The 22,720-nt window shown below is 36.3% G+C and overlaps 1 protein-coding gene across 17 annotated transcripts in view; it reads right to left on the bottom strand.

Annotated features, from left to right (window-relative positions):
- LRCH3 (leucine rich repeats and calponin homology domain containing 3) overlaps positions 1-22,720 on the bottom strand; it is a 107,499-nt gene that overhangs the window by 24,448 nt on the left and 60,331 nt on the right. For 6 of the 17 annotated variants that reach the window (XM_086401429.1, XM_086401477.1, XM_086401412.1 and 3 more), the window contains exons 7-14: positions 21,604-21,697; positions 20,275-20,395; positions 18,622-18,770; positions 14,136-14,212; positions 6,324-6,375; positions 5,788-5,928; positions 2,325-2,375; positions 764-817 (exon numbers count right to left, since the gene is read on the bottom strand). In XM_086401429.1, the coding sequence (XP_086257555.1) occupies positions 764-817; positions 2,325-2,375; positions 5,788-5,928; positions 6,324-6,375; positions 14,136-14,212; positions 18,622-18,770; positions 20,275-20,395; positions 21,604-21,697 (739 nt within the window). The remainder of the gene's footprint in view (positions 1-763; positions 818-2,324; positions 2,376-5,787; positions 5,929-6,323; positions 6,376-14,135; positions 14,213-18,621; positions 18,771-20,274; positions 20,396-21,603; positions 21,698-22,720) is intronic. The other 11 variants (XM_086401497.1, XM_086401547.1, XM_086401457.1 and 8 more) reach the window with 2 other exon arrangements.

Genomic DNA, 22,720 nt, shown 5'->3' with positions numbered 1-22,720 from the left:
ATGATGGGAAAACCAATTGTGTAAATGGTTAGAATCCTCTTGCAAAGCTGATAAAAATGAGGCTCTCAATAAAATTCTTGTGTTATACTCATTTTCAGCTAATGAAACAGACAATAAGTAAACCAATGTGTTTTACGGCATCTTCTAATGTGTTCAATAAAATCAAATAAAATTTAAAAGGAAAAGCAAACTAATGTTAACAAAGATCAGTAGATAGCATTCCAAGTTAATGTTTCCCTTAGTTTAAAACATAAAATGAGTATGGAGGGATAATCTTGAGATGGAAGTATTTTTTTTAAAGTTTGGGATTTTCAGTAGCTTAAAATAGGTAATAAAATAGGGTGTCAAATACACAGTTGTATAATTAGCATGATGAAGTAATAAGGGAACCATTAATCATACAGGTGACTCACAAAACAAATTAATGATTAACAACGTACATCTGTAATTAGAAATTACATTTTAAAAACTAATATATTATGCCCTCTCCTCCAACACACATACAAAGCCAATATGGTTCTCAATGCAGATGTTTTACTTTTGAGAACACTAACAAAGGTATTTGAATCACATCTGCAGAATACTTGGAATACTGGGTAAATCATGAAAAGTAATGTAGGGAGACATTCTAACTATTTGTAAAGCATTCAGTAATGCTGCTCATCATGTTTTATGGTATTTAGATCAATTCAGAAAGAAAAGTACAATAGCTATTCTCCAATCTTACAGCAATGTAAAACTCCATTTTGTGCAAGGTTCTTACCACTAACAAGGCACTATCATCAGTGTGTTGAGACCTTCTGGATGGGAAGGGACACTGGAGAGGTGGAGAAAAATGAAGCAGTGTCAAAACCAAGCTATGCACACACACGACGAATTTCACAAATACACATGCAGAGAGACATATTAACATATACTTGTAAAGATGCCAACATACAGGACCACATTCACAGTCATTCAGACTTCATGCGTCATAACAGCTAGTAAGTTGTGAGTAATGATTTTCTTCTAAAGAACTTAAACAATTTCAAATATGATTTTATTGTCTAATCTAAAGTGAGGAGGAAATTATTCTCTGTTCTAAGAAGAGAAAGCTGAAGTACAGATGTAGCAATAATATAAAGAATTTCTGCTTATTTAGTGAGCTAGTGATAAATTAAAAATAATAAACCCAAGAGTCATGCCTCCTATTCAAGCGTCTCTTCATTACCTTTCAAGACAAAACAAGGGTACAATTGGAAATTTTAAAGTGTACATGTCATTTTCCTAAGAGCTTTAGTTTCATATAATGAATTATTCCAGAAGGATCATTAAGAAGGAAATATTTGGGTTTAAAAAGGAAGAGTATATTAACTTATCAAATTCTGACTGTCAAAAGTTTGTATAGTTATTACCATGAGAAGAAAAGACAACTGAAGATGCTTGAGTGAATCTTTCAGGTGTTACACCAATGCCCAAGTTCTCAAATAAATGAACAAAAATAGTTATTATATGTCTAAGATTTAAAAAACTTTATAATGGATAATTTAAAACATTTCCAATTATTTTACCAATCTAGAAACACTTGTGCTACGACAACACTGTGCTGAAAACTGATGCTTATAAAGCCCCATGTGTTAGGTTTTCAAATAACTTATTTTACAAAAAACAAAGTCATCATTCACATGAAAAAACATGTTAATGCATTCTTAAGGAAGTGATCATAAACTCAAAAAATAAAAAGGCAAAGACAAAGGAAAACAGCTAATGAAAAAGCCAACTACAAGAAAAATACTCATTTAGTAAGCATCAGTTTAACAGATCAAAACAGGTGCACAGATTTTTAAAAAGGTTAATAAGCAATTAATCTTACATGTCAATTTGTAATGAAAATGTACAACTTATGATAAAATTAATGTGTACAAAGTATAACCAATAACATACACACTTAGGAAATGAGCTCTGAAGTGGAAATACTATGTAGAGCTTTTGGTTTAATACTGACACCAATCACCTGTGTTAGATACAGATCTCAGGACCATCTCTCATTACACAATAGCTTTGAAAATGGATGAGGGAGATGATATCTCTGCTGGGGATGCAAGGAAGGTAATAAATAACCTCCAGATGGATGTGTATAAATTAAAAAAAAAAATCCTGATCTATAGATTGTAATAAACTTCCTGGCCCATGTCTTTTTCTCCCTAGTAAGTAGGTTTTTGTGAAGAGAAAAAAGAAAATGCCAATAATTTGATCACTAAAAACATATGATAATCACATGCAAACTATTTCATTTTCATTGCAGTAATAAAAAATTTCAAAGAAAGGTGATTATATAAACTTACCTCACCAACTAAGGGGGTGTGTTGTTTTTGTGGACTTTGCGATGCTTTTTGCTATATACCCCACAAGAAAGGGAAGTTGGTTAGAATTTGGAACACTGGAAATGAAAAATTCTGTTCATTAAATAACCACTCACATTAATTTCTGTATCTCTTATGTATGACACTTTTCTAAACTAATTGGTTACAAGATGCCACCCTTTCCTTAAGTAGCTTATATTTTAAATGCGGAAAAGCAGTAAGCTGATATATAGTACTTTTCTGTGTATAAAAGCATCTATAAACAGAACATTTAAAAACAACGCTTTTTTAAATATGTACACGGATAAAAACATATTCACAGAGTAGTGATTTCTCACTAAATTTTCTCAATGAAATCATTCTTTCTCTAATGGCTTCAAATATTACTCCAATGCTAACAGCTTTAGCTCTCTCCCATCAGCCAAATTTCAGGCTTGTATTTTCAAATGTTTGTGGAAACTCTCTACCTGGAAACCCCACTGTCATCTTACGTTCAACATAACCAAAAAAACCCTTCCATTTCCCGTAATAACTGGCTCTTTCATTTAACTTGCTAACTTCTGTTATTACGTCAATTAATAATCTCACAATATCTGCACTGAGTGTTTTACAATGTGTTCCTATACACAGTATCTCAAGTGATTCTTCTTATTCTGTGAGATAAACACCATAATCATATTCTGTAAAGATGAAAAAATTGAGGATAGAGAGTTTGTATGGTCTGTGCAAGGTCACAAAGTAAGCAGCAGAACTCAGATTCATACCAATGTCTTCTGACTCTAAATCTGACCTTCTTTCCACAAAGCTAATTCCCATCAAAACCATTCTTTTAGCCTCAAAATCTTGCTTTGGAACCTTTTGTTCCCCATTCGTTGTCAATAATTTTTCAACATTCACTACACATCTATGTATAGGACATAATGATGCTTCTTCTAAAAACTCTTATTGTTATTTTATAAAACCCTTTGTGGTAGCAAGGGGTGTAGCACATACCATACTAACAAAAGTACTAGGTGCAGCCACAGTTATTCTGAAGTAGTTGATATTTAACTGTTAAATATTATACAAATAAGGAAAATAAAGGCATAGAACGGCTCAGTAACTTTCCAAAAGTCAAGCATATACCTAGTAGCAAAGCTAGATTCAAATTCAGGTATTTCTGATGCTAGGACCTTACCATTGGACAACACAGCTTTTCCTTAGGAAACTTAGAGATTGTCTAGTTTTATGCCTTCATCTAATTACCGCAATTACTCTCTATTTCATTTTCTTGCTTTCCTCATCTTTTAATATATTCTTACATGAGATTAGTTTTTCAGAAGTACCTTCCCTCTAATGTTTTTCTCCTGCTTAAGAACTAAAATTGCTCTTGTCTGCCTAACTGTTTAAGATCAAACTCCAATTTGACCTTTAATCAAGGCTATCTACAATGTAATTATCTCTTACTAGTTATATGACTTCTACATATGGCAAGCTAAATGAGTTATTTTATGTAAAATGGATAGAACACTTAGGACATAATATGTGTTAGCCATTATCATTAACTGAGAGTCAGTACAGCATTCTGGTCATAGACCAGGGATTTGAGCCAGCCTGTCCCTCCTCCTTTTTTCTTTCCAGTTTTATTGAGATGTAAGAATCTGCCTGCAATGTGGGAGACCCGGGTTCGATCACTGGGTTGGGAAGATCCCCTGGAGGAGGGCATGGCAACCCACTCCAGTATTCTTGCCTGGAGAATGCCCAAGGACAGAGGAGGTTGGTGTGCTACAGTCCATGGGGTCGAAAAGAGTCAGACACAACTTGAGCAACTAAGCACATAATTCACACATGGCACTGTATCAGTTTAAGGCAGAGAGCACTATGATCTGACTTACAGAAGTCATGAAATGATTACCATAATAAATTTAGTGATATCTACCATCTCATACAGATTCAAAATAAAAGAAAAAAAAAAAAAAGATGAAATTATGAACTCTTAGGATTTACTTTCTTAACAACTTTCACATTTAACATATATGCTGTATTAATACATTACATCTCTAATTCTTATTTACCTTATGATTGGAAGTTTGTACCTTTTGGATACCTTCATCAAATTCCCCTTCCCCCATGCCATGCCTCTGGTAATCACAATTCTGACCTCTTTTTCTATGAGCTTGTCTGTTTTTGAAGTATAACTGATCAACAACACTATATTAGTTCCTGGTACACAATATAATGATTTCATATTTCTAAATCAAAGTGATTACCATGGTAAGTCTAGTTACCATCAAGATTTTTTTTTTAAAAGAAACTTTTCCATCCGCTTCATTTCCATTTTCTATTCAGTCTATCTTGATTAGAATCTTTGCTCTGCCACTTACTAGCTGAGTATTTAACCTTAGGAAAACTCTTATCCTCTCTGGGCATCAAATATCATCATTGCAGGCTTTATACATTTGAAAAAAATATAAGAATTTATCATGTGTATGGTAGTTAAAGAAGATACACTTTGGCTAGAGTTATGAAACAAGAGAAAGCAATTAGAGGGTGAGTGATTCATCTGTTCAATCATTTAAAAAGTATTTACTGAACTTTACTGTTGGCTAAGGCTTCTGAAGGCTTGGTTAGACCTAGAGAAACATCAGTGAATAAACACGATAGAAAGAACATGTCCCTTTCTTCATGGAATTTACAGATAAATAAGAGAGACAGATACATATATATGGGCCATGCCACTAGGCTTGTGGGATTTTAGTTCCCTGACCAGGAATCCAACAAGGGCCTGTGGCAGTGAGAGCGTAGAGTCCTAACCACTGGACCACCAGGGAATTCCTGGGAGAGACATATATTAAACATGCGAAAATATAAATAATTATTTTAAAAAGAAAAAAAAAAAAAACTAAGGTAATTGCAGAACAAAAAGATGTAAGTAACACAGGCCAAAAAAGTGAACCAGATTTAGAGACAACTACAGAGTCTGTTTAAAACAGAAGTATTAATAAGGATTATTAACTGAGTAGCTGGGGAGAAACAGAAAGGAAAGAATCTAAGATGACTAAAGTATTAAGCCCGTGAGCCTTGCAAATTTTTGAGGTAAGAAAGTGAGTGATAGGTTCAGGTAACGATAGTTTAAATCTTCATGGCACTTTACAGTTTACACAACATTTTCACTTTTATGATGCACTAGAGGTTTAGGAAACAGCAGCTGGACAGTAAAGTGATACGTCTAATGACAGACAGCTAATTAATAAGAGTAAGAGACTATCCTCAAGCCTATCTACCTTTGAGGACAGTTAATCTAATCACAAACAGGAGACAGTTATACTATTTACTCACAAATTCTTATGATTATCAATTTTTTTCCCCCATGAAGACAATAAAACCTGACAGTCTCAATGAAACAAATATGCACTTAATTCTAAGAAACTTTAGGAGTACCATTCAATGAACCCAAAGAACTCACCTTGACAAAGTCCAGGACAGCATCTCTCTGAATCTGCTTGGTCCTTATTTTCTCCTCCTCATACTGTAGGGCAGCTAGTTGTGCCTCTCTCCGAGTACGTTCTACTAATTGTTCTCTTCTCCGATGAAGTTCCAGGTCTGTCTGTGAAAAATGGAACAAGAGGATCATTTTGCATATGCACGCAGGAATAAAGATCAACTTACTAATATTCTTTATCAATTTTGGGAAACTACTGCTGACCCAAGCCATTTTTACTTTGCATTCACTGAGCATTTCTTCAGATGTGCTTATTGCTAATTTTTTCCCATTTCTGCACTGTGTTCTGATATGTAGTATAAATTCTTATTTTCTCTCTGGTATTTTCTCTCTAAAACACTGCTACTCGTTTCAGGTGCACATATTATGTTAATTGTAGACTGAAGAGACAGGTAATAAAATTCAGAGATGTTTGGGAATTAACTGCAATTTAAGTATTATAAAAGAAGAAAATCATCTTAATTTAAAAAGAAACTCAAACTGGAAAATTTTCTTTTTACCTGATTGTGACTTGGTGATACTGATAAGAGAGAAGATGGCTCAGCTGGAACTCTGATCCAAAAAAGAAAAATAGAAAAGAAAAAACTCTTTGGTAAGACAGATAAATAAAAGATAAGTGGAATTTTACTGTTAATGTAGTTTTCTATTAATCAGCAGGCAAACTGTCTGGTCAACATTGAAAGACCAACTGCATTTTATAAACTTGAGCCCAAGTCATTAAATTAAGCTACAGGAACACCTGATGCTTCCAACTCATATTTCACATGATGATTATCACCGATCAAGCTACACATAGTGGACAACTGTCTATGTCAGCCAGTACTGATGATAGTTATTTGAGATCACTTTTCAAACGGTATTGTTTCTTTACAGCTCACAGAACTACATCTTCTTTATTACTAGGACTGAAACAAGATACATGTACATGGAGATGGTTTATACACAAAGCCACTTTATCAACACAGTTCTGCAATACTACAGAACCTATAACTTTACGTGTAGAGCACATCTACTCCCATTTTTAATTGAAGAGCAATTTTAGTAACAAAACTGAAGCTTTTGTTGATTTTTATCTTTAAGAAAAATATGAAACCTGATTTGATGCTTAAAAAAAAACAGTAAAACTTGCTTTTCAGTTTTATCAGTGTTAATTCTTATATTTTGGTATTTATTTCTTATATTTCCTAAAGTTTAAAAATATAATATATAAGAAAACAAAAACTTAAGCTAGTCTATTGTTCTTTCATGCTACATTTTTGTCTTATATTGGTTCCAAATCTTTGAAGTATTTACAAAAATTTTTTTTTAATTTCTAGGCATTAAAAAAACTTTGACAGAATAAATTGTTTATAATTTTTAAAAGGAACAGAATAAATTACTTAATGCCTACCAAATAAACTACTTAATAACTTCCTATACAAGATTTAAAATAATGTTAAAGGTAGAGATTTAAAACTTCCTTAACTTTCTATTAATCCTCGCCAACCTTTATCCTAGCACACCTAACCAGAGCATACTCAGTCACAAGTCTTGCAAGAAAAGAGAGGAATGTATTGGTAGGATAAGATTTTTAACTGGGATATAACCAATAAAGAATGAGAGATGAGTGACTCCAGGACCATGTACTAGAATAACTGGCATTAAATGCAAGTTTGTCCCAAATTACCAACTTCACTGTTAACATTTCTTATAGCTTTTATTGGCCATCTATAGATAAACTATACCAGAAAGGATCATATAAAACCATCTCAAGTGGGTGTATGTACCTTGATTTGAACATTTTTAATAATGCTTTTTAAGCAAAACTTTTTAATATACATCTTTATATCCTCATTTCTTCACCCTCTTTTTTACACCAAAAGTTGGTTGAATTCACTGTTTGCACTTCATCTCATCCCATTTTATTTTGAACCCACTCCAATCTGGATCTGTCCTCACAAGTTCATTGAAACTGCTCTCTTCAATTTGGGGGATTTACATGTCCAAATCCAATAGTTATTGTCAGCCCTCACCTTTCTGAACCTATTAGCAGTATGTGAGATTTGCTTCTCTCTCCCCCCACATCTTGAGAATGTCTCTTCACTTAGCCTCTGGGACATGACGTTCTTTCTCCTATTTCCATAACCATTCCTGCTTGTCTCTACTACCATACCACTGTGCTCATTTCACACGCTACCAAGGTTATACTCAAAATGCTTTAAGACAGGCTTCAGCAGTATGTGAACTGAGAATTTCCAGATGTACAAGCTGGGTTTTGAAGAGGCAGAGGAACCAGAGATCAAATTGCCAACATCTTCTGGATCAGAGAAAGCAAGGGAATTCCAGAAAAACATTTACTTCTGCTTCACTGACTATACTAAAGCCTTTGTGTGGATCAAAACAAATTGTGGGAAATTCTTTTTTTTTTTTTGGAAATTCTTAAAAGAAATGGGAGTACCAGACCATCTTACCTGTCTCCTGAGAAACGTGTATGCAGGTCAAGAAGCAACAGTTAGAACTGGACACAGAACAATGGACTGGTTCAAAATTGGGAAAAGCTATATATTGTCAGCCTGCTTACTTAACTTATACACAAAGTACATCACACAAAATGCTGGGCTGGATGAATCACAAACTAGAATCAAGACTGCCAGGAGAAATATCAACAGTCTCAGACATGCAGATGATACCACTCTAATGGCAGAAAGTGAAGAGAAGCTAAAGAGCTTCTTGACGAGCATGCAAGAGAAGAGTAAAAAAGCTGGCTTGAAACTCAACATTTAAAAAACGAAGATCATGGCAACCAGTCCCATCATTTCATTACAAATAGAAAGGGGAAAAGTAGAAGCCGTAACAGGTTTTATTTTCTTGGGCTCCAAAATCACTACAGACGGTAACTGTGCCATGAAATTAGCAAGCAAAAGATGCTTGCTTGTTGGAAGGAAAGCTATGACAAGCCTAGACAGTATACAAGCAGAGACATCACTTTGCCAACAAAGGTCCGTATAGCCAAAGTTATGGTTTTTCTGGTAGTCATGTATAGATGTGAGAGTTGGACCATAAAGAAGACTGAGTGCTGAAGAACTGATGCTTTCGAACTGTGATGCTGGAGAACACTCTTGAGAGTCTCTTGGACTGCAAGAAGATCAAACCAATCCATCTTAAAGGAAATAAACTGAATATTCACTGAAAGGACAGATGCTGAAGCCGAAGCTCTGATACTTTGGCCACCTGAAGTGAGAGCTGACTGATTGGAAAAGACCTGGGAAAGACTGAAGGCAACAGGAGAAGGGGGCAGCAGAGGATGAGATGATTAGATAGCATCACCAACTCAATGGACATGAACTTGAGCAAACTCCAGGAGACAGTGGAGGACAGAGGAGCCTGGTGTGCTGCAGGCTATAGGGTCACAAAGAGATGGACACAACTTAGCGACTGAACAACAACAACAAATAATCCAGTTGTTTAAGCCTTAATTCTCTCCCCTTTACTCTAAGTTTATACATCTAGACCTGCTTACCTGGTTAACACCACTGAATTTCTAGCAGCATCTCAAGTAGAACATAACCACAACTTAATTTTCATCTCACACTTCAAAACTGTTCTGCCTTATTTACACTCCTTAGTGTTCCTTGAACACACCAAGTATGTTCCTCTGTAATGGCTTCTGCCTAGACTGTTCCTCCCCTAGATAGCCAGAATCCTTGATCCCTCTTTGGAGTTTCGATAAAAATATTACATCATAAAATTGCTCTCGCTTTCCCCTCAACCTGACTCAGTATTAACTCTTTCATCCTGCTTTATTTTTCTTTGTAGCACTGAGCAGTACCTGATAAGTATTTGTTACATGTATTTATCTGTTGTGGCGTTGTTATCAGGAACCTAGAACATAACCAGACTATTGCAGTGCTCAAGAAATATTGTTTAAACAAATGGCAGTGGTATCTTCCTCTCAAAAATATGGGATATTGACACAAAAATACAGGTTTGTAATTATGCGTTTTAAAATCTTGAACTTGCTTGAGCTGGGCAAACCAGAACTGTACCTCTGTATGACAGACTCTGAACTGCCCTTCTGCTTTTCTTTATTCATCATATCACATTTAATATAGTAGCTTTTCTAGTTTTGTCTACGTAACATGAAACTAAAAATATCCAGGTATTTTTTTAATACTATACTGCTTCCAGTAGAAATTAACGAACTTCACAGGACCTAGCCTGACATTATCACATTATCATCTCTCCTGAACTAAAATGCCTATCAGGTTATAAGTGAGCCCTTAAAAAAAAATTTTTTTTTGATATATAAAATAAATGACAGTTTTGTTATTTTAACTAAAAATTTATTTACTCCATCTTAGCAAACAGTTGGAGAAGGCAATGGCAACCCACTCCAGTACTGTTGCCTGGAAAATCCCATGGACGGAGGGGCCTGGTGGGCTGCAGTCCATGGGGTTGCTTGGAGTCGGACACGACTGAGCAACTTCACTTTCACTTTTCACTTTCATGCATTGGAGAAGGAAATGGCAACCCACTCCAGTGTTCTTGCCTGGAGAATCCCATGGACGGGGGAGCCTGGTGGACTGCCGTCTATGGGGTCGCACAGAGTCGGACACTACTGAAGCGACTTAGCAGCAGCAGCAGCAAACAGTTATAAAACACTTACCAATTTATCATAATACTCTTAACATACCTCCTTACCTTTCTTAATCCTCAGGCAGATAGTGTCTGTGTTTGTGTGGGGGAGGGGGAGGTAGGAAGAAATGTACATGGTGGGTGATGGGAGGAGAGGAGAATTGGGAGGAAAAAGCAAACAACCTTTTTTTTCAGCAGTGACTAACAAGCAAGTAGCAATCTATAAACTAACTCAATTCCTTTCAGTCTTTGTAACAGAAGGACTGATCAAGACTTTGTAGGTTAACATATTTCTCAGGTTGGGAAGCCTCAACAGCTCAAGAGGTAAGGATTCTTCCTGCAACGCAAGAGATGCAGGAGCCATAGGTTGGATTCCTGGGTTGGAAAGATCCTCTGAAGAAGGAAACAGCAACTCGTTTCAGTATTCTTGCCTGGAAAACTCCATGGACTGAGGAGCCTGGCGGGCTACAGTCCACAGGGTCGTTAAGAGTTGGATATGACTGAGCACATACATGAAGCAACACAACATTACTCAGGTTACAGGCAAGCATTGTGAGCCTGAGAGTTGCCAGCCATTCTGAGGTGATTTTGTTTTTCTAGGTTCTAATTCATGATTCCATTTGAGGAGGGTAAGAACTCTGAAATTCACAGCTATTTCCCAATACCTAAAAAAGTACTTAGCATATGAGGTATTTAGCAACATGAGGTATGAGGTATGTATTGATCTTAAAGCTCAACTGATGACAGGAATAAAGTATGGGGTTCTTATCCAAAGACTGTATTGATCTAAAGATTTGAAACACCTAGGTAACAGTAATCATTGATTCAGTTTCTAGCACCTGTGGCAGGTTACATATTCTGAATGACTCTGCCAATGGAAACAAAAAAACTGTTCAACAAAGTAATCTTTTAAAATGCACTGCTGAAGTACTAAAAAAAACAAAAAACAAAAAACCACAGATTCTAAAAAGAAGTTAAAAAACAGGAACTCTGGATTAAGGTTTGGTAAGCAGATTTTTGGTACATGATCTCCTCCCCTGGTATTACTCCAATAAATATGTTACGTATCAAAAAAGGACTCTGCAGATGAAATTAAGGTTACTAATTGGTTGACCTTATCCAGGTGGGCCTAGTATAATCATACAAGTCATTAAAACCAGAAGAGGAAGGCAAGAGAGTTTGAGAGATGTGGCAGAAAGGGAAATCAGATTTATGTGAAGATCTGACCCGTCACTGCTGGCTTGATATGGAGGAAACCATGAACCAAGAAATGTGGGTGGACTCTAGACGCAAAAATGACTCCCAGCTAACAGCTAACAAGGTAATGGAGACCGAAATCTACAACTGCATGGAACTGAATTCTGCCAGCAACCTATATAAGCCTGGAAGTGGATTCTCCTCCAAGGTCTCTAGGTAAGACTCTAGGCTAGCCAACACCTTGACTTTGGCCTTGTGAGGCCCTAAGCAGAGAACCAAAACAAGCCTGCCCAGACTTCTATCTCTCAGAACTGTAATATAATAAATAGGTGTGTTTTAAGCAACTAAATTTGTGGTAATTTGTTATATAAGGGTCAGAGACATTACTTTACCGACAAATGTCCATCTAGTCAAAGCTATGGTTTTTCCAGTAGTCACGTTTGGATGTGAGAGTTGGACTATAAAGAAAGATGAGGGCCGAAGAATTGATGCTTTTGAACTGTGGCGCTGGAGAAGACTCTTGAGAGTCCCTTGGACTGCAAGGAAATCTAACCAGTCAATCCTAAAGGAAATCAGTCCTAAATATGCATTCATTGGAAGGACTGATGCTGAAGCTCCAATACTTTGGCCACCTGATGGGAAGAACTGACTCACTGGAAAAGACCCTGACGCTGGTAAAGACTGAAGGCAGGAGGAGAAGGAGACGAGAGAGGATAAGATGGTTGGATGGCATCACCAACTCGATGGACATAAGAGTTTGAGCAAGCTCCGGGAGTTGGTGATGGACAGGGGAGCCTGGCGTGCTGCAGTCCATGGGGTCGCAGAGTTGGACGTGACTGAGCGAAACCTAACTGAACTGAAGCATCAGAAAACTAAAACTTTAGTAAGACAACTGAGCAAAAAGCTGGCTTTCACCTTGAGGGTGTGTGCCATATCCTGAAAATCCTGAGCTTTACTTATGATGGACACAGAAGGTAGGAGGTGCCAAAAATAAAGCAGAGGTCTATCCAACATGGGGAAATGTAACAAGAAATGCCCGCATGATACTGGAATCTCAAATAACCACATTTTCAGTAAAGGGACACACTGACAACTTAAAAGTCACTTTGAGATAAATTTCAAAGACATGAAATGTGTCTAAATCTTCATGAACTAACAAGATTAAAAAGGCCAAGTTATAAGATTTCTTTCATTATTCTCCCTACAGTTTCTTTATTCATCTATAGCTCAGCCTTCTAAACAACTTTAATATCCTGTCAAGTATAAGTAAAGAATGATGTATGACACTTTCTACACAACAAATTTAACGTTACTTAAGAACAGATTTATCAAGCCTACTTTTTTAAGATTTCAAAAAAAAAAAAAAAGGAAGCAAAAAAAAACCAAAGGCTGAGAATCTTTCAACAATTGTGATACAGTTTATGATAAGAAACTTTTTGGAGTTCAAGAATAAGAAGCAGTACTCTTGAGAAAACAAAAAAGCAGCAGCAGCAGCAGTACCCTAAATGGTCAAGCTAAGTTTAGAAATATCCTTTGAGGCAGTAATTATAGATAAAAGATTACTTCAACTGAGATGGGAATGAAGAATATATTGTTTTCTCTGTTGTTCTGTCATCTAATCAAAAGTTTAAGTAAAATCGCTGGACTCCTGAAATTCATGCAGCTCTATTTATGCATAAATCCATGTACATCATTATAAACTTTATTGCTGCTACTGCTGCTAAGTCGCTTCAGTCGTGTCCGACTCTGTGCGACCCCAGAGACGGCAGCCCACCAGGATCCTCTGTCCCCAAGATTCTCCAGGCAAGAATACTGGAGTGGGTTGCCATTTCCTTCTCCAATGCATGAAAGTGAAAAGTGAAAGTGAAGTCACTCAGTCATGCCCGACTCTTAGCGACCCCATAGACTGCAGCCCACCAGGCCCCTCCGTCCATGGGATTTTCCAGGCAAGAGTACTGGAGTGGGGTGCCACTGCCTTCTCCAATAAACTTTATTACTTATCTTCAAATACTTATACAGATAAAGGTTTAGGTAATCCGAATTTAGAATCAGTAAGTCAGTTTTACTTCTTATTCTAGAGCACACAGGTACATTTCACTTAGCTCTAAATACATCATATTTAAAACACGTAGTGGTAATGGCACCCCACTCCAGCACTCTTGCCTGGAAAATCCCATGGGCGGAGGAGCCTGGTAGGCTGCAGTCCATGGGGTCCCTAAGAGTCAGGCATGACTGAGTAACTTCACTTTCACTTTTCACTTTCATGCATTGGAGAAGGAAATGGCAACCCACTCCAGTGGAGAATCCCAGAGACAGGGGAGCCTGGTGGGCTGCCGTCTGTGGGGTCGCACAGAGTCGGACACGACTGAAGCGACTTAGCAGCAGTAGCAGCAGCAGTATCTAAACACCTTCATTATACATATATATACATAAAACCAAAATCATTTCATGCTCTTACTACCCAGTTTTAAGACAAAATGACTAGCATTGGTTTTTCAAACCTATTTTGATGTGAATATCTTCTCATGTCTTCTGTTTTTTGAAATTCCCTCATGGGTATTGGCTTTATTGGTGAACCCTAGGCCAAAAACAGAAAGACAGATCAATTTAACACATGTATCCAGAAAAGTGTAATTACACAGTTTACATTTCAATGGCATTTAGGGATCAATATAGTATATTACACTAAAAATATTTTAACAAAATCTTGGAATGTGAATTTTCACGTTTAGAAGGATTATAGGCTATATTACTGCTTTGATAAACAGAAGACTGTTCACAAGCCAAAAACATTTATTTTTTAAAAATGTAGATTTTCTTCTCACTGTACTTTATGATTTATAATGACCATACAGTAATATTTACAAAACAGTAAGATGTGAAAGTTGGAAAGAATCTTAGAGGTCATTGAGCACAAACTCTCCTCTAGAACAAGAACGCCTACCGATCCTATCCTGACTTTTGCTCAGCCTCTCGACTATTCCTGGTAACAGGAAGTTCACTGGGGAGACTACATTTCTTTACTTCATCATCATCATAAATTGTACTTATGTTAGACAAATAGTCCTGGGGATGATAGTAGAATATCAAGACAAAGTAAAAAGTAATTTCTTCCTTTTTCTTTAAAGATTTATTTACTTATTTTATTATTTATTTATTTATTACCCATTTATTATGATGGGTCTTTGCTGCTGCACGCAGGCTTTCTCTACTTGCGGGGAGCGTGGGCTACTCTTTGTTCTAGTGTGCAGGCTTCGCACTGAGGTAGCCGCTCTTGTTGTGGAGCACAAGCTTTAGGAGTGCTGGCTTCAGTAGTTTCAGCTCATGGGCTCAGCAGTTGTGATGTACGGGCTTAATTGCTTGGCAACACATGGGATCTTCCTGGACCAGGGATGGAACCAGTGTCCCTTGCACTGCATGGTGAATTCTTAATCACTGCACCACCAGGGAAGTTCAAATGTAATTTGTTTATGGCAAAATATGGTATTAATTGGGGCTTCCCTGGTAACTCAGCAGTAAAGAATCTGCCTGTGATGCAAAAGATGCAGGAGACCCAGGTTCAATCCCTGGATGGGGAAGATCCCCTGGAGAAGGGAATGGCAACCCACTCCAGTATTTAGAGTTGGACACGACCGAAGCAAATTGAACACGAGCATGATGGTATTAATTAGGGCTTTCCTGCTGGCTTGTGGTAAAGAATCTGCCTGCAATGTAGGAGATGTAAGTTTGATCTGTGGGGTGGGGGAGATCCCCTGGAGAAGGAAATGTCAACCCACTCCAGTATTCTTGTCTGGAAAATCCCATGGACAGAGGAGCCTGGCGGGCTACAGTCCATGGGATCACAAGAGTTGAACATGACTGAACGACTAAAACACACAGGGTAAAGGTCATTTAAAAAAATTATTGATTGAAAACGTAACTGCTTTAAGTTATATGGCTTATATACTGAAAAATATAAATCAAAGATAGAGACACCATGTATTTTGTCAAATGAGAATCTATAAAAACAATATAATCCTACTTGAGCACCAAAGAAAATCATCAAAATGGGTATTCTAGAAGGGAAAAATACCCAACTTATTCTCCCTAAAAATCTAAAATCAAATTTTATTTGATTTTACAGTCTATGTCCAAGAAACAGGTACATCACACATAACTAGAAAATCTTAGGTGAATTACTCCAAAGGGCTAAGGCTGATTCCTGTAAAGTCTGGGCATAAGGATCATATTAAATGAGACACAATTCTAGAATCTGGATGAGAGAATATTTATTCTAATTTTAGTTAATTTAAGTTTATAAGTAAACAGAAATCTCTCTTAGTATGCTACCATCAGTGACTTAGCACCCAGGTTTTACAATGCTGTGATTACCTAAAATTACGGCAAGAGGTACATGAAATTTTCATGACAAAAATGAACGTAACATTAGTTTAATTAAAAAAGTAAATATGTTACAGTCTATAAGCCATACCCCATTTTGTCATAATATTTCTATGCATGTGAGAGGTATTATGATAAACCTTAAATAATAGCAGAGTGTTTAAAATCTCAAATAGTTTTTAACAACCCATTTTTAGGCAGTATCCAAGAATATAAAAAAATATTTATTCACTGGTTATTAAACCATTTAAAATAATACTACTTCATTTTATTTTTATATATGGGTGGTGGTTTAGTCACTAAGTCGTGTTCGACTCTTGCGACCCCACGGACTGTAGGCTGCCAGGCTCCTCTGTCCATGGGATTTTCCAGGCAAGAATACTGGAGTGGATTGCCATTTCCTTCTCCAGGAGATCTTCCCGACCCAGGAAGTGAACCTGGGTCTCCTGCATTGCAGGCAGATTTTTATATATGCCAAGTTTCAAAAGCCTTATGACACAGAAGTCCTAAAGAGCCTTACAACAGAATCATAAAGACTACTATACGTAATAGGTAGATGGAATCAGAAAACATATTACAAATTAGCCAATATAATGGATTAAAGAAATGATATTACAATTTTTCACCAGCAGTATAATGGGCATTTTCACTTTTAGTAGAAATACCTCATCTACACAGGATAATTAACCATAAAACAGTCAAAGAAAAAGACTACAAGAAAAGAAAAAGGATTCCCCAAGATTATAAAGTGGGCGTTGTTAACTTAAATTTTACTGCCAAGTAGATGCCCTTTGCTCTAGCAGAAATGCTTACAGCCTGAACCACAAGTAGTTTCATTAATCAACTTGTACACATTGCTATCTGTAGGCTGCAGGACTTTGATTCACAGCAATGGACATTATTGGTTAGTTTCACCTTTTGAGATGTCAGTCACCCATTGTCAACCATTGATCCAAAAATACTATATGGAAAGTTTCAGAAACAAACAATTTGTAAGTTTTATACTGCATGCCATTCTAAGCAGTGTGGTAAAATTGCAAGCTGTCCCACTCCATCCCACCTGGATTACGAATCATCCCTTTCACCAGGGTATCCTGCCTGTTAGTCAGTTAGTAGCTGGCTCAGTTAAGTTTCTCTCAATTATCAGACTGTTGCAGTACAGCAGTGCTTGTGTACAAGTAATCCTATTTTATTAATAATGGACCCAAGTACAAAAGTAGTAATGTTGGTAATTCAGATATGCCTGAGAGAAGTCGTAAAATGCTTCATTGAAGTGAAAAGGTGAAAGTTCTTGAATTAATAAGGAAAGAAAAAAATTGAATTCTAAGGTAAGATCTACAGTAAGAACAAAGCTTCCATCTGTGAAGTTGTGAAGAAGGAAAGAGACATTCATGCTAGTTTTGCTATTGCACTTGAAACTGCAAACGTTACACACCCACAGTATGTGTAAATGAATGCTTAGTTAAGATGGGAAAGGCATTATATTTGTGCAGTGAGATAATAAGAGAGAGCATGAGTGTGCACACATCCAAATTCACATAATTTTTGTTACAGTATACTGTTGCAACTATTTTTAGTTATTATTCTTAATCTCTTACTGTGCCTGATTTATAAATTAAACTTTATCATAGGTATGTATGTATAGGAAAAAACATAGTACATATAGGGCTCAGTACCATCCATCCACTGGTGTTCTTGGAATGTATTCCCCTCAGATATGGGCTGGGGGGAATAACGTATTTATCAAACTTTAAATACAAGAGTGTCTTTTGAACCAACAAAAAATACTGTGTTCAAAAGTCTTCAGATAGGAAAACCAAGTTTTTTTTTTTTAAAGAATGATAATAACACTCTATAACATGTCCCACTTGAAGTGACTATTCGCTATTTCTAAAAGACTTAAATACATCATTCTTCAAAAAGGCCCCAAGTGTTTCTCAAATAATCCCTGCTCAGAGCCTGGGACCAACTCCAGACATTAACATCACACACACTGAAGTGGAGCCATTTTATTATGCTGACTAGATACACTGAAGAATGCTATTTCTACTTGAGACCCTTGGGGAACTGGCGGAGACTTCGCAGTGGGCTGAATGCTCATTTGTTTTCTAAGGCAACTCAATGCTCCACTATAACAGACACCCAGGAATTTTAATGGCAAACAATTTGTATTCTGTGTGACTTAGCATAAAAGCACCAATATAATTAAGCTCATCATGAAAATTCTATGGTTGAGTTTGTATGTTGCTCCAAAAGTCTGCCGTTGGTTCAATTCTTAATTACTGACCAAACTATGATTTATCAGTTAACAAAACAGCATTAAGAATAACAATAAAAAGCATCATATTCCTTTGAATTTTCTTAGGACTTCTCTTCTTTAAAATTCTGAAATCTGTCTTTTTATTTGAAAAATAAATCTCAACTTTACTTAAGACTACTGTCTGATTTTAAAAATAGTTTGAAAAAGTAATAAAATTGGAACTAAAGATAATAAAACAAATAATTGAGCCTAAACCAACAAATCACTGATATGACAGAAATTTAGACTATCATAAATTGTTTTTACTAGGGGATGGCAACAAATTTAGGTTTAAACGTGTATATTACCTCATGAGAGATTCGCCGTTGTTCAATATACGCCATAAACTGTGAACTGAGGCTGTCTGAGTCCAGGCCCTTGTGTGGTCTCACCTCATCCTCATCTTCCTCTGCAGTACAGCTGTCAATATAGTCAATCTGATCCAGTTCATGTTCCACTGTCCATATGACACAAACACACACACACATCAAAAAAAAAATTCAAGTTAGATAGCCAACAAAAACCATTAAATTGCATTCTTTCCTTTTCCTTAACATTTTCTATTATGAAAGTGGGAAGAATAAATTACGTAAGTCTTTATCATTTAGTCCATGGTCACTCACAAGAACAGGCTAAAGAAAAGCCCTAGTCTTGATTCACTATAAAGAATGCAGTAATTGATGGTAATTACTGGAATTTAGACCTCTAGTATTTCTTTTTTCTTTGGCTAGCTCTTGACTATTTTAAACAAGTTTGACTCTGTGAGACAAAAAGAGGAAGAATAATTTTTTAACGTTGAAGGGTATATCTTCTTTTAGGTTTTGTGTCATTTTTTGGATGTTTTAGGTTTGGGGCTTAATCATATCTCTTTAAAGAATTAGGCAGAAAACCTAACACAATTAACTCTAAATAAAAGTGAAAAGACAGGAGGAAAGACTTGGTGATAAAGAAACAGATACTGATGACTGTTCCCCTTATTGTAACTGCTATCCATTACTAGAAAAAAAAGATTTTCCTATTTAGAAAAATATTTTTTAGAGGTCAGTATTGCAGGTATGTTGCAGCAGTTTGTGGATGGAAGGGAATCATTTGAGGAATTTTTGCTTCTCAAAATGCTCTGGGGTGAGAAGCACATAAATAAGATTCAGATGCCCTTGAAGAGCACAATTTCAGATGAAAGACAAGGCAGACATCAAGAATACACTGAATTTCTAAAAGAGGTCACACAATGACCACAAAGAGAATCTTTAAAAAGGAGAATACTTCTAAGAAGATCATGGTTAAATCAAGATTAGCAAAGATCAGGCTTCCCCTATGGCTCAGTGGTAAAGAATCTGCATGTCAATGCAGGAGACACCAGTCCGATCCCTGATCCAAGAATTTCCCACATGCCATGGAGCAACTAAGCCTGTGCACCAGAACTATTGAGCCTGTACTCTATAGTCCAGGAGCCACAATTACTAGCCCACTTGCTGCAACTACTGAAGTCTGAGCGTCTTAGAGCCCACACTCTGCTACTGGAGAGGCCAGTGCAACAAGAAGCCCACACATGCAGCTGGTGAAAAATGCAGTGTATGATCACTGCAACTAGAGAAAAAGCCCACGCAGCAACCGAGACTCAGCACAGCCAAAAAAAAAAAAAAAAAAAGATTAGCAAAGGTCTATTCCAGATAAACTTATTAGTAAACTTAGTATTCCAGAGAATTCAGTAAAGTTCTCTCCCAAAATAAAGAGAAAAACATTATATTTTAATTACAAGCCTGAAAACATAGAGAAATTGAAATTTAGTCCTAATAGAAAACATTTTTTTTTCTAATCATATGAGAAGAGGAGGGAGGTCTCTAAAAAAAGAATGGAAGAAGTTACAGATATACAAATAAAAGGAATGAATGGATGTGAAAAGGCCGTTTAAAAAGTCAGAGATAAAAAAGATTTTGGATGTTGTCAGGAATCACGTTTACCTCCACCATTTGTTACTACTAAACTGCTGTGATTCTCCTGGTATTGATTTTCTCTTCGTAGTCTTTGTTCTTTAGTAATTTCTGCTACTCGAAGAGGCAGATCTGAAAATTCATCTGTAGGCTTAAAAAAATAGCAGAAACACTAAAATAAATCACTTCAAATTTTAGACAAGGTATTTATAGCATAAACTCAGAATTTATATTTTTTAAAAAAGAGCAAAATAATTACAGAGATGCATCTACAAAGATATACATATTATTCAACAACATCAATGTACTTAATGGCACTGAAATGCACACTTAAAAATGGTTAAAATGGGGCTTCCCTGGTGGTCTAATGGTTATGAATCCGCCTTGCAATGCAGGGGACACCAGTTCAATTTCTGATCCAGGAAGATCCCACACGCTGTGAGGCAACTAAGCCTGTGTGCCACAACTACTGACCTTATGCTCTAGAGCCCGGGAGCCACAACTACAGAAGCCCATGGGCCCTAAAGCCTGTGCTCCAGCAACAAGAGAAGCCACTGCAATGAGAAGCCTGCACACCACACCTAGAGAGTAGGCTCTGCTTGATACAACTAGAGAAACTCTGAGAGCAGCAACACAGACCCAGTGCAGCCCCTCCAAAAAAGTATCTTTTTTGATATTGCCACAATCATGTACACACCCAACCACACACAAATAGCCAAGCAATTTCAAATGACAAATAAGCTGTATTCTAAAACTAATTTGCTTTAGACTCCAAATAAAATAATGTTAAAAATGGTATACTACCAGTCTTGCTAACAAAATCTTTTTATCATTTAACCTAATTTATAGCTAAAATATTATACCTTAGTAATTTAAAAAGAGAAAACATAATACTAATAATTAAAACAAAAGAGAAAAATGATATAATTTGCTGAGAAAGTTACTTATTTATCTTGAGCATGTAACTTCATCAGGTTCCTATCTTATTACCCATCAGCCTATAGTTCTATTTTCTCACCTTCTAGCAGATCTTCTACCCCTCTCTGCTCAAGATTACCCAGGCACTCAAAATTTTAGGTTTCCCATGTAACTGGCTCAGTTCCCATTAAGATCTTCCAGGATATAAAATGATTTATACGAGACAATGAGGTAACAAACATGGAAAACACAATATGCTAAAAAGACGATGAAGAAACATAATACCGTTTCTGAGTGATAGGACTATGTGGGAGTTTTACCCCTCATTTGGCTTTTCTATACTTTACATAACAAGAAATTGAGTCCAATTAAGACACTTTCCATTTTTATCATTTTACTTCCTCTTAATCAGAAGTTGCAACAAGTACAATAAACACTTACTTCATTCCCTGACCATCTCTTATCACCACTGTCCACACTGTTGAAACCTGAATCAAGCGCTCCGTAGGGACGACCTGAGTACAGTTCTTCATGGCTGCCGAAAAGAAACTTTAGTTCTTATTGTGAAGTTTGATACTTTAAAAATTAACATTTGAAATAGATGCAATTTGAGTAATAAATATTTTCATGGCATTTAGGGACTTCATTGCTTAGAATGAAGTGAGTACTCCTTTAATTTTTTAGTATGAAAAACTCCAAATTCAAAGAAAGCAGTTAGAAGAGAATAATGAACTTTCATGTCCTCATTATCCACCTTCAAAAATATCAACACTCTTACTTCATCTGTTCCTCTAGCCATTCCCAATGACCCTCTCCATTATTTCTGTTTTTAATAGCACTCTCTTTCTTAAGGTAAAATTTATATACACCAAAATACACAAACCTTTGACAAATGAATGCATCTTTGTAACATACACCCCTATCATGATACAGGACACTTCTACTTCACCAGAAAATTACCACACATCCCTTTCCAGTCAACTTTCCTCACCTCATCAACTAAGAAGCAACTACCAAAATTTTTTTTACTTTAAATTAGTATAGAAGGCCAAATAATTGTTTTCAAAGATGTCAAGATATAATCCCTGAAACCTGTAAATATGTTACTTTACATTGGAAACGGGAATTAAGGTTGCAGATTAAAGTAAGGCTGCTAGTAAGCGTACTTTAAAATAAGGAGATTATCCTGAATTGTATGAATGGGCTCAATGTAATCACAAGGTCTCTTGAATGTGTAAGAGGGAAAAAGAAGAGGAGGATACAATGCTGGTTTAAAGATGGGGGAAGGGACAAGAACTAAGGAAAGCACACAACCTCTAGAAGTTGAAAAAGGCAAGGAAACACAGTCTTACTCAGAATCTACAGAAAAGAATGGAGCACTGCCAGCATCTTAATTTTAGCTCAGTGAGACCAAAATTTAGATTTCTGACCTATACCATAAAATGATTAATTTGTGTTGTTTAAACCTCTAAGTTTGGGGTAATCTGTTCTGCTTATTCTAGAATGCACAAAAATGGAGTATGTACTTTTCATACTTGGCATCATGTCAGTGAAATTC

Source organism: Bos grunniens, chromosome 1 (assembly GCF_055505025.1).
Source record: "Bos grunniens cultivar Pamir isolate PY7600 chromosome 1, Bosgru_T2T1.0, whole genome shotgun sequence".
Classification (NCBI taxonomy): domain Eukaryota; kingdom Metazoa; phylum Chordata; class Mammalia; order Artiodactyla; family Bovidae; genus Bos; species Bos grunniens.
Note: the sequence above shows the minus strand (reverse complement) of the source record. Positions and strands in the feature narration are given on the sequence as shown.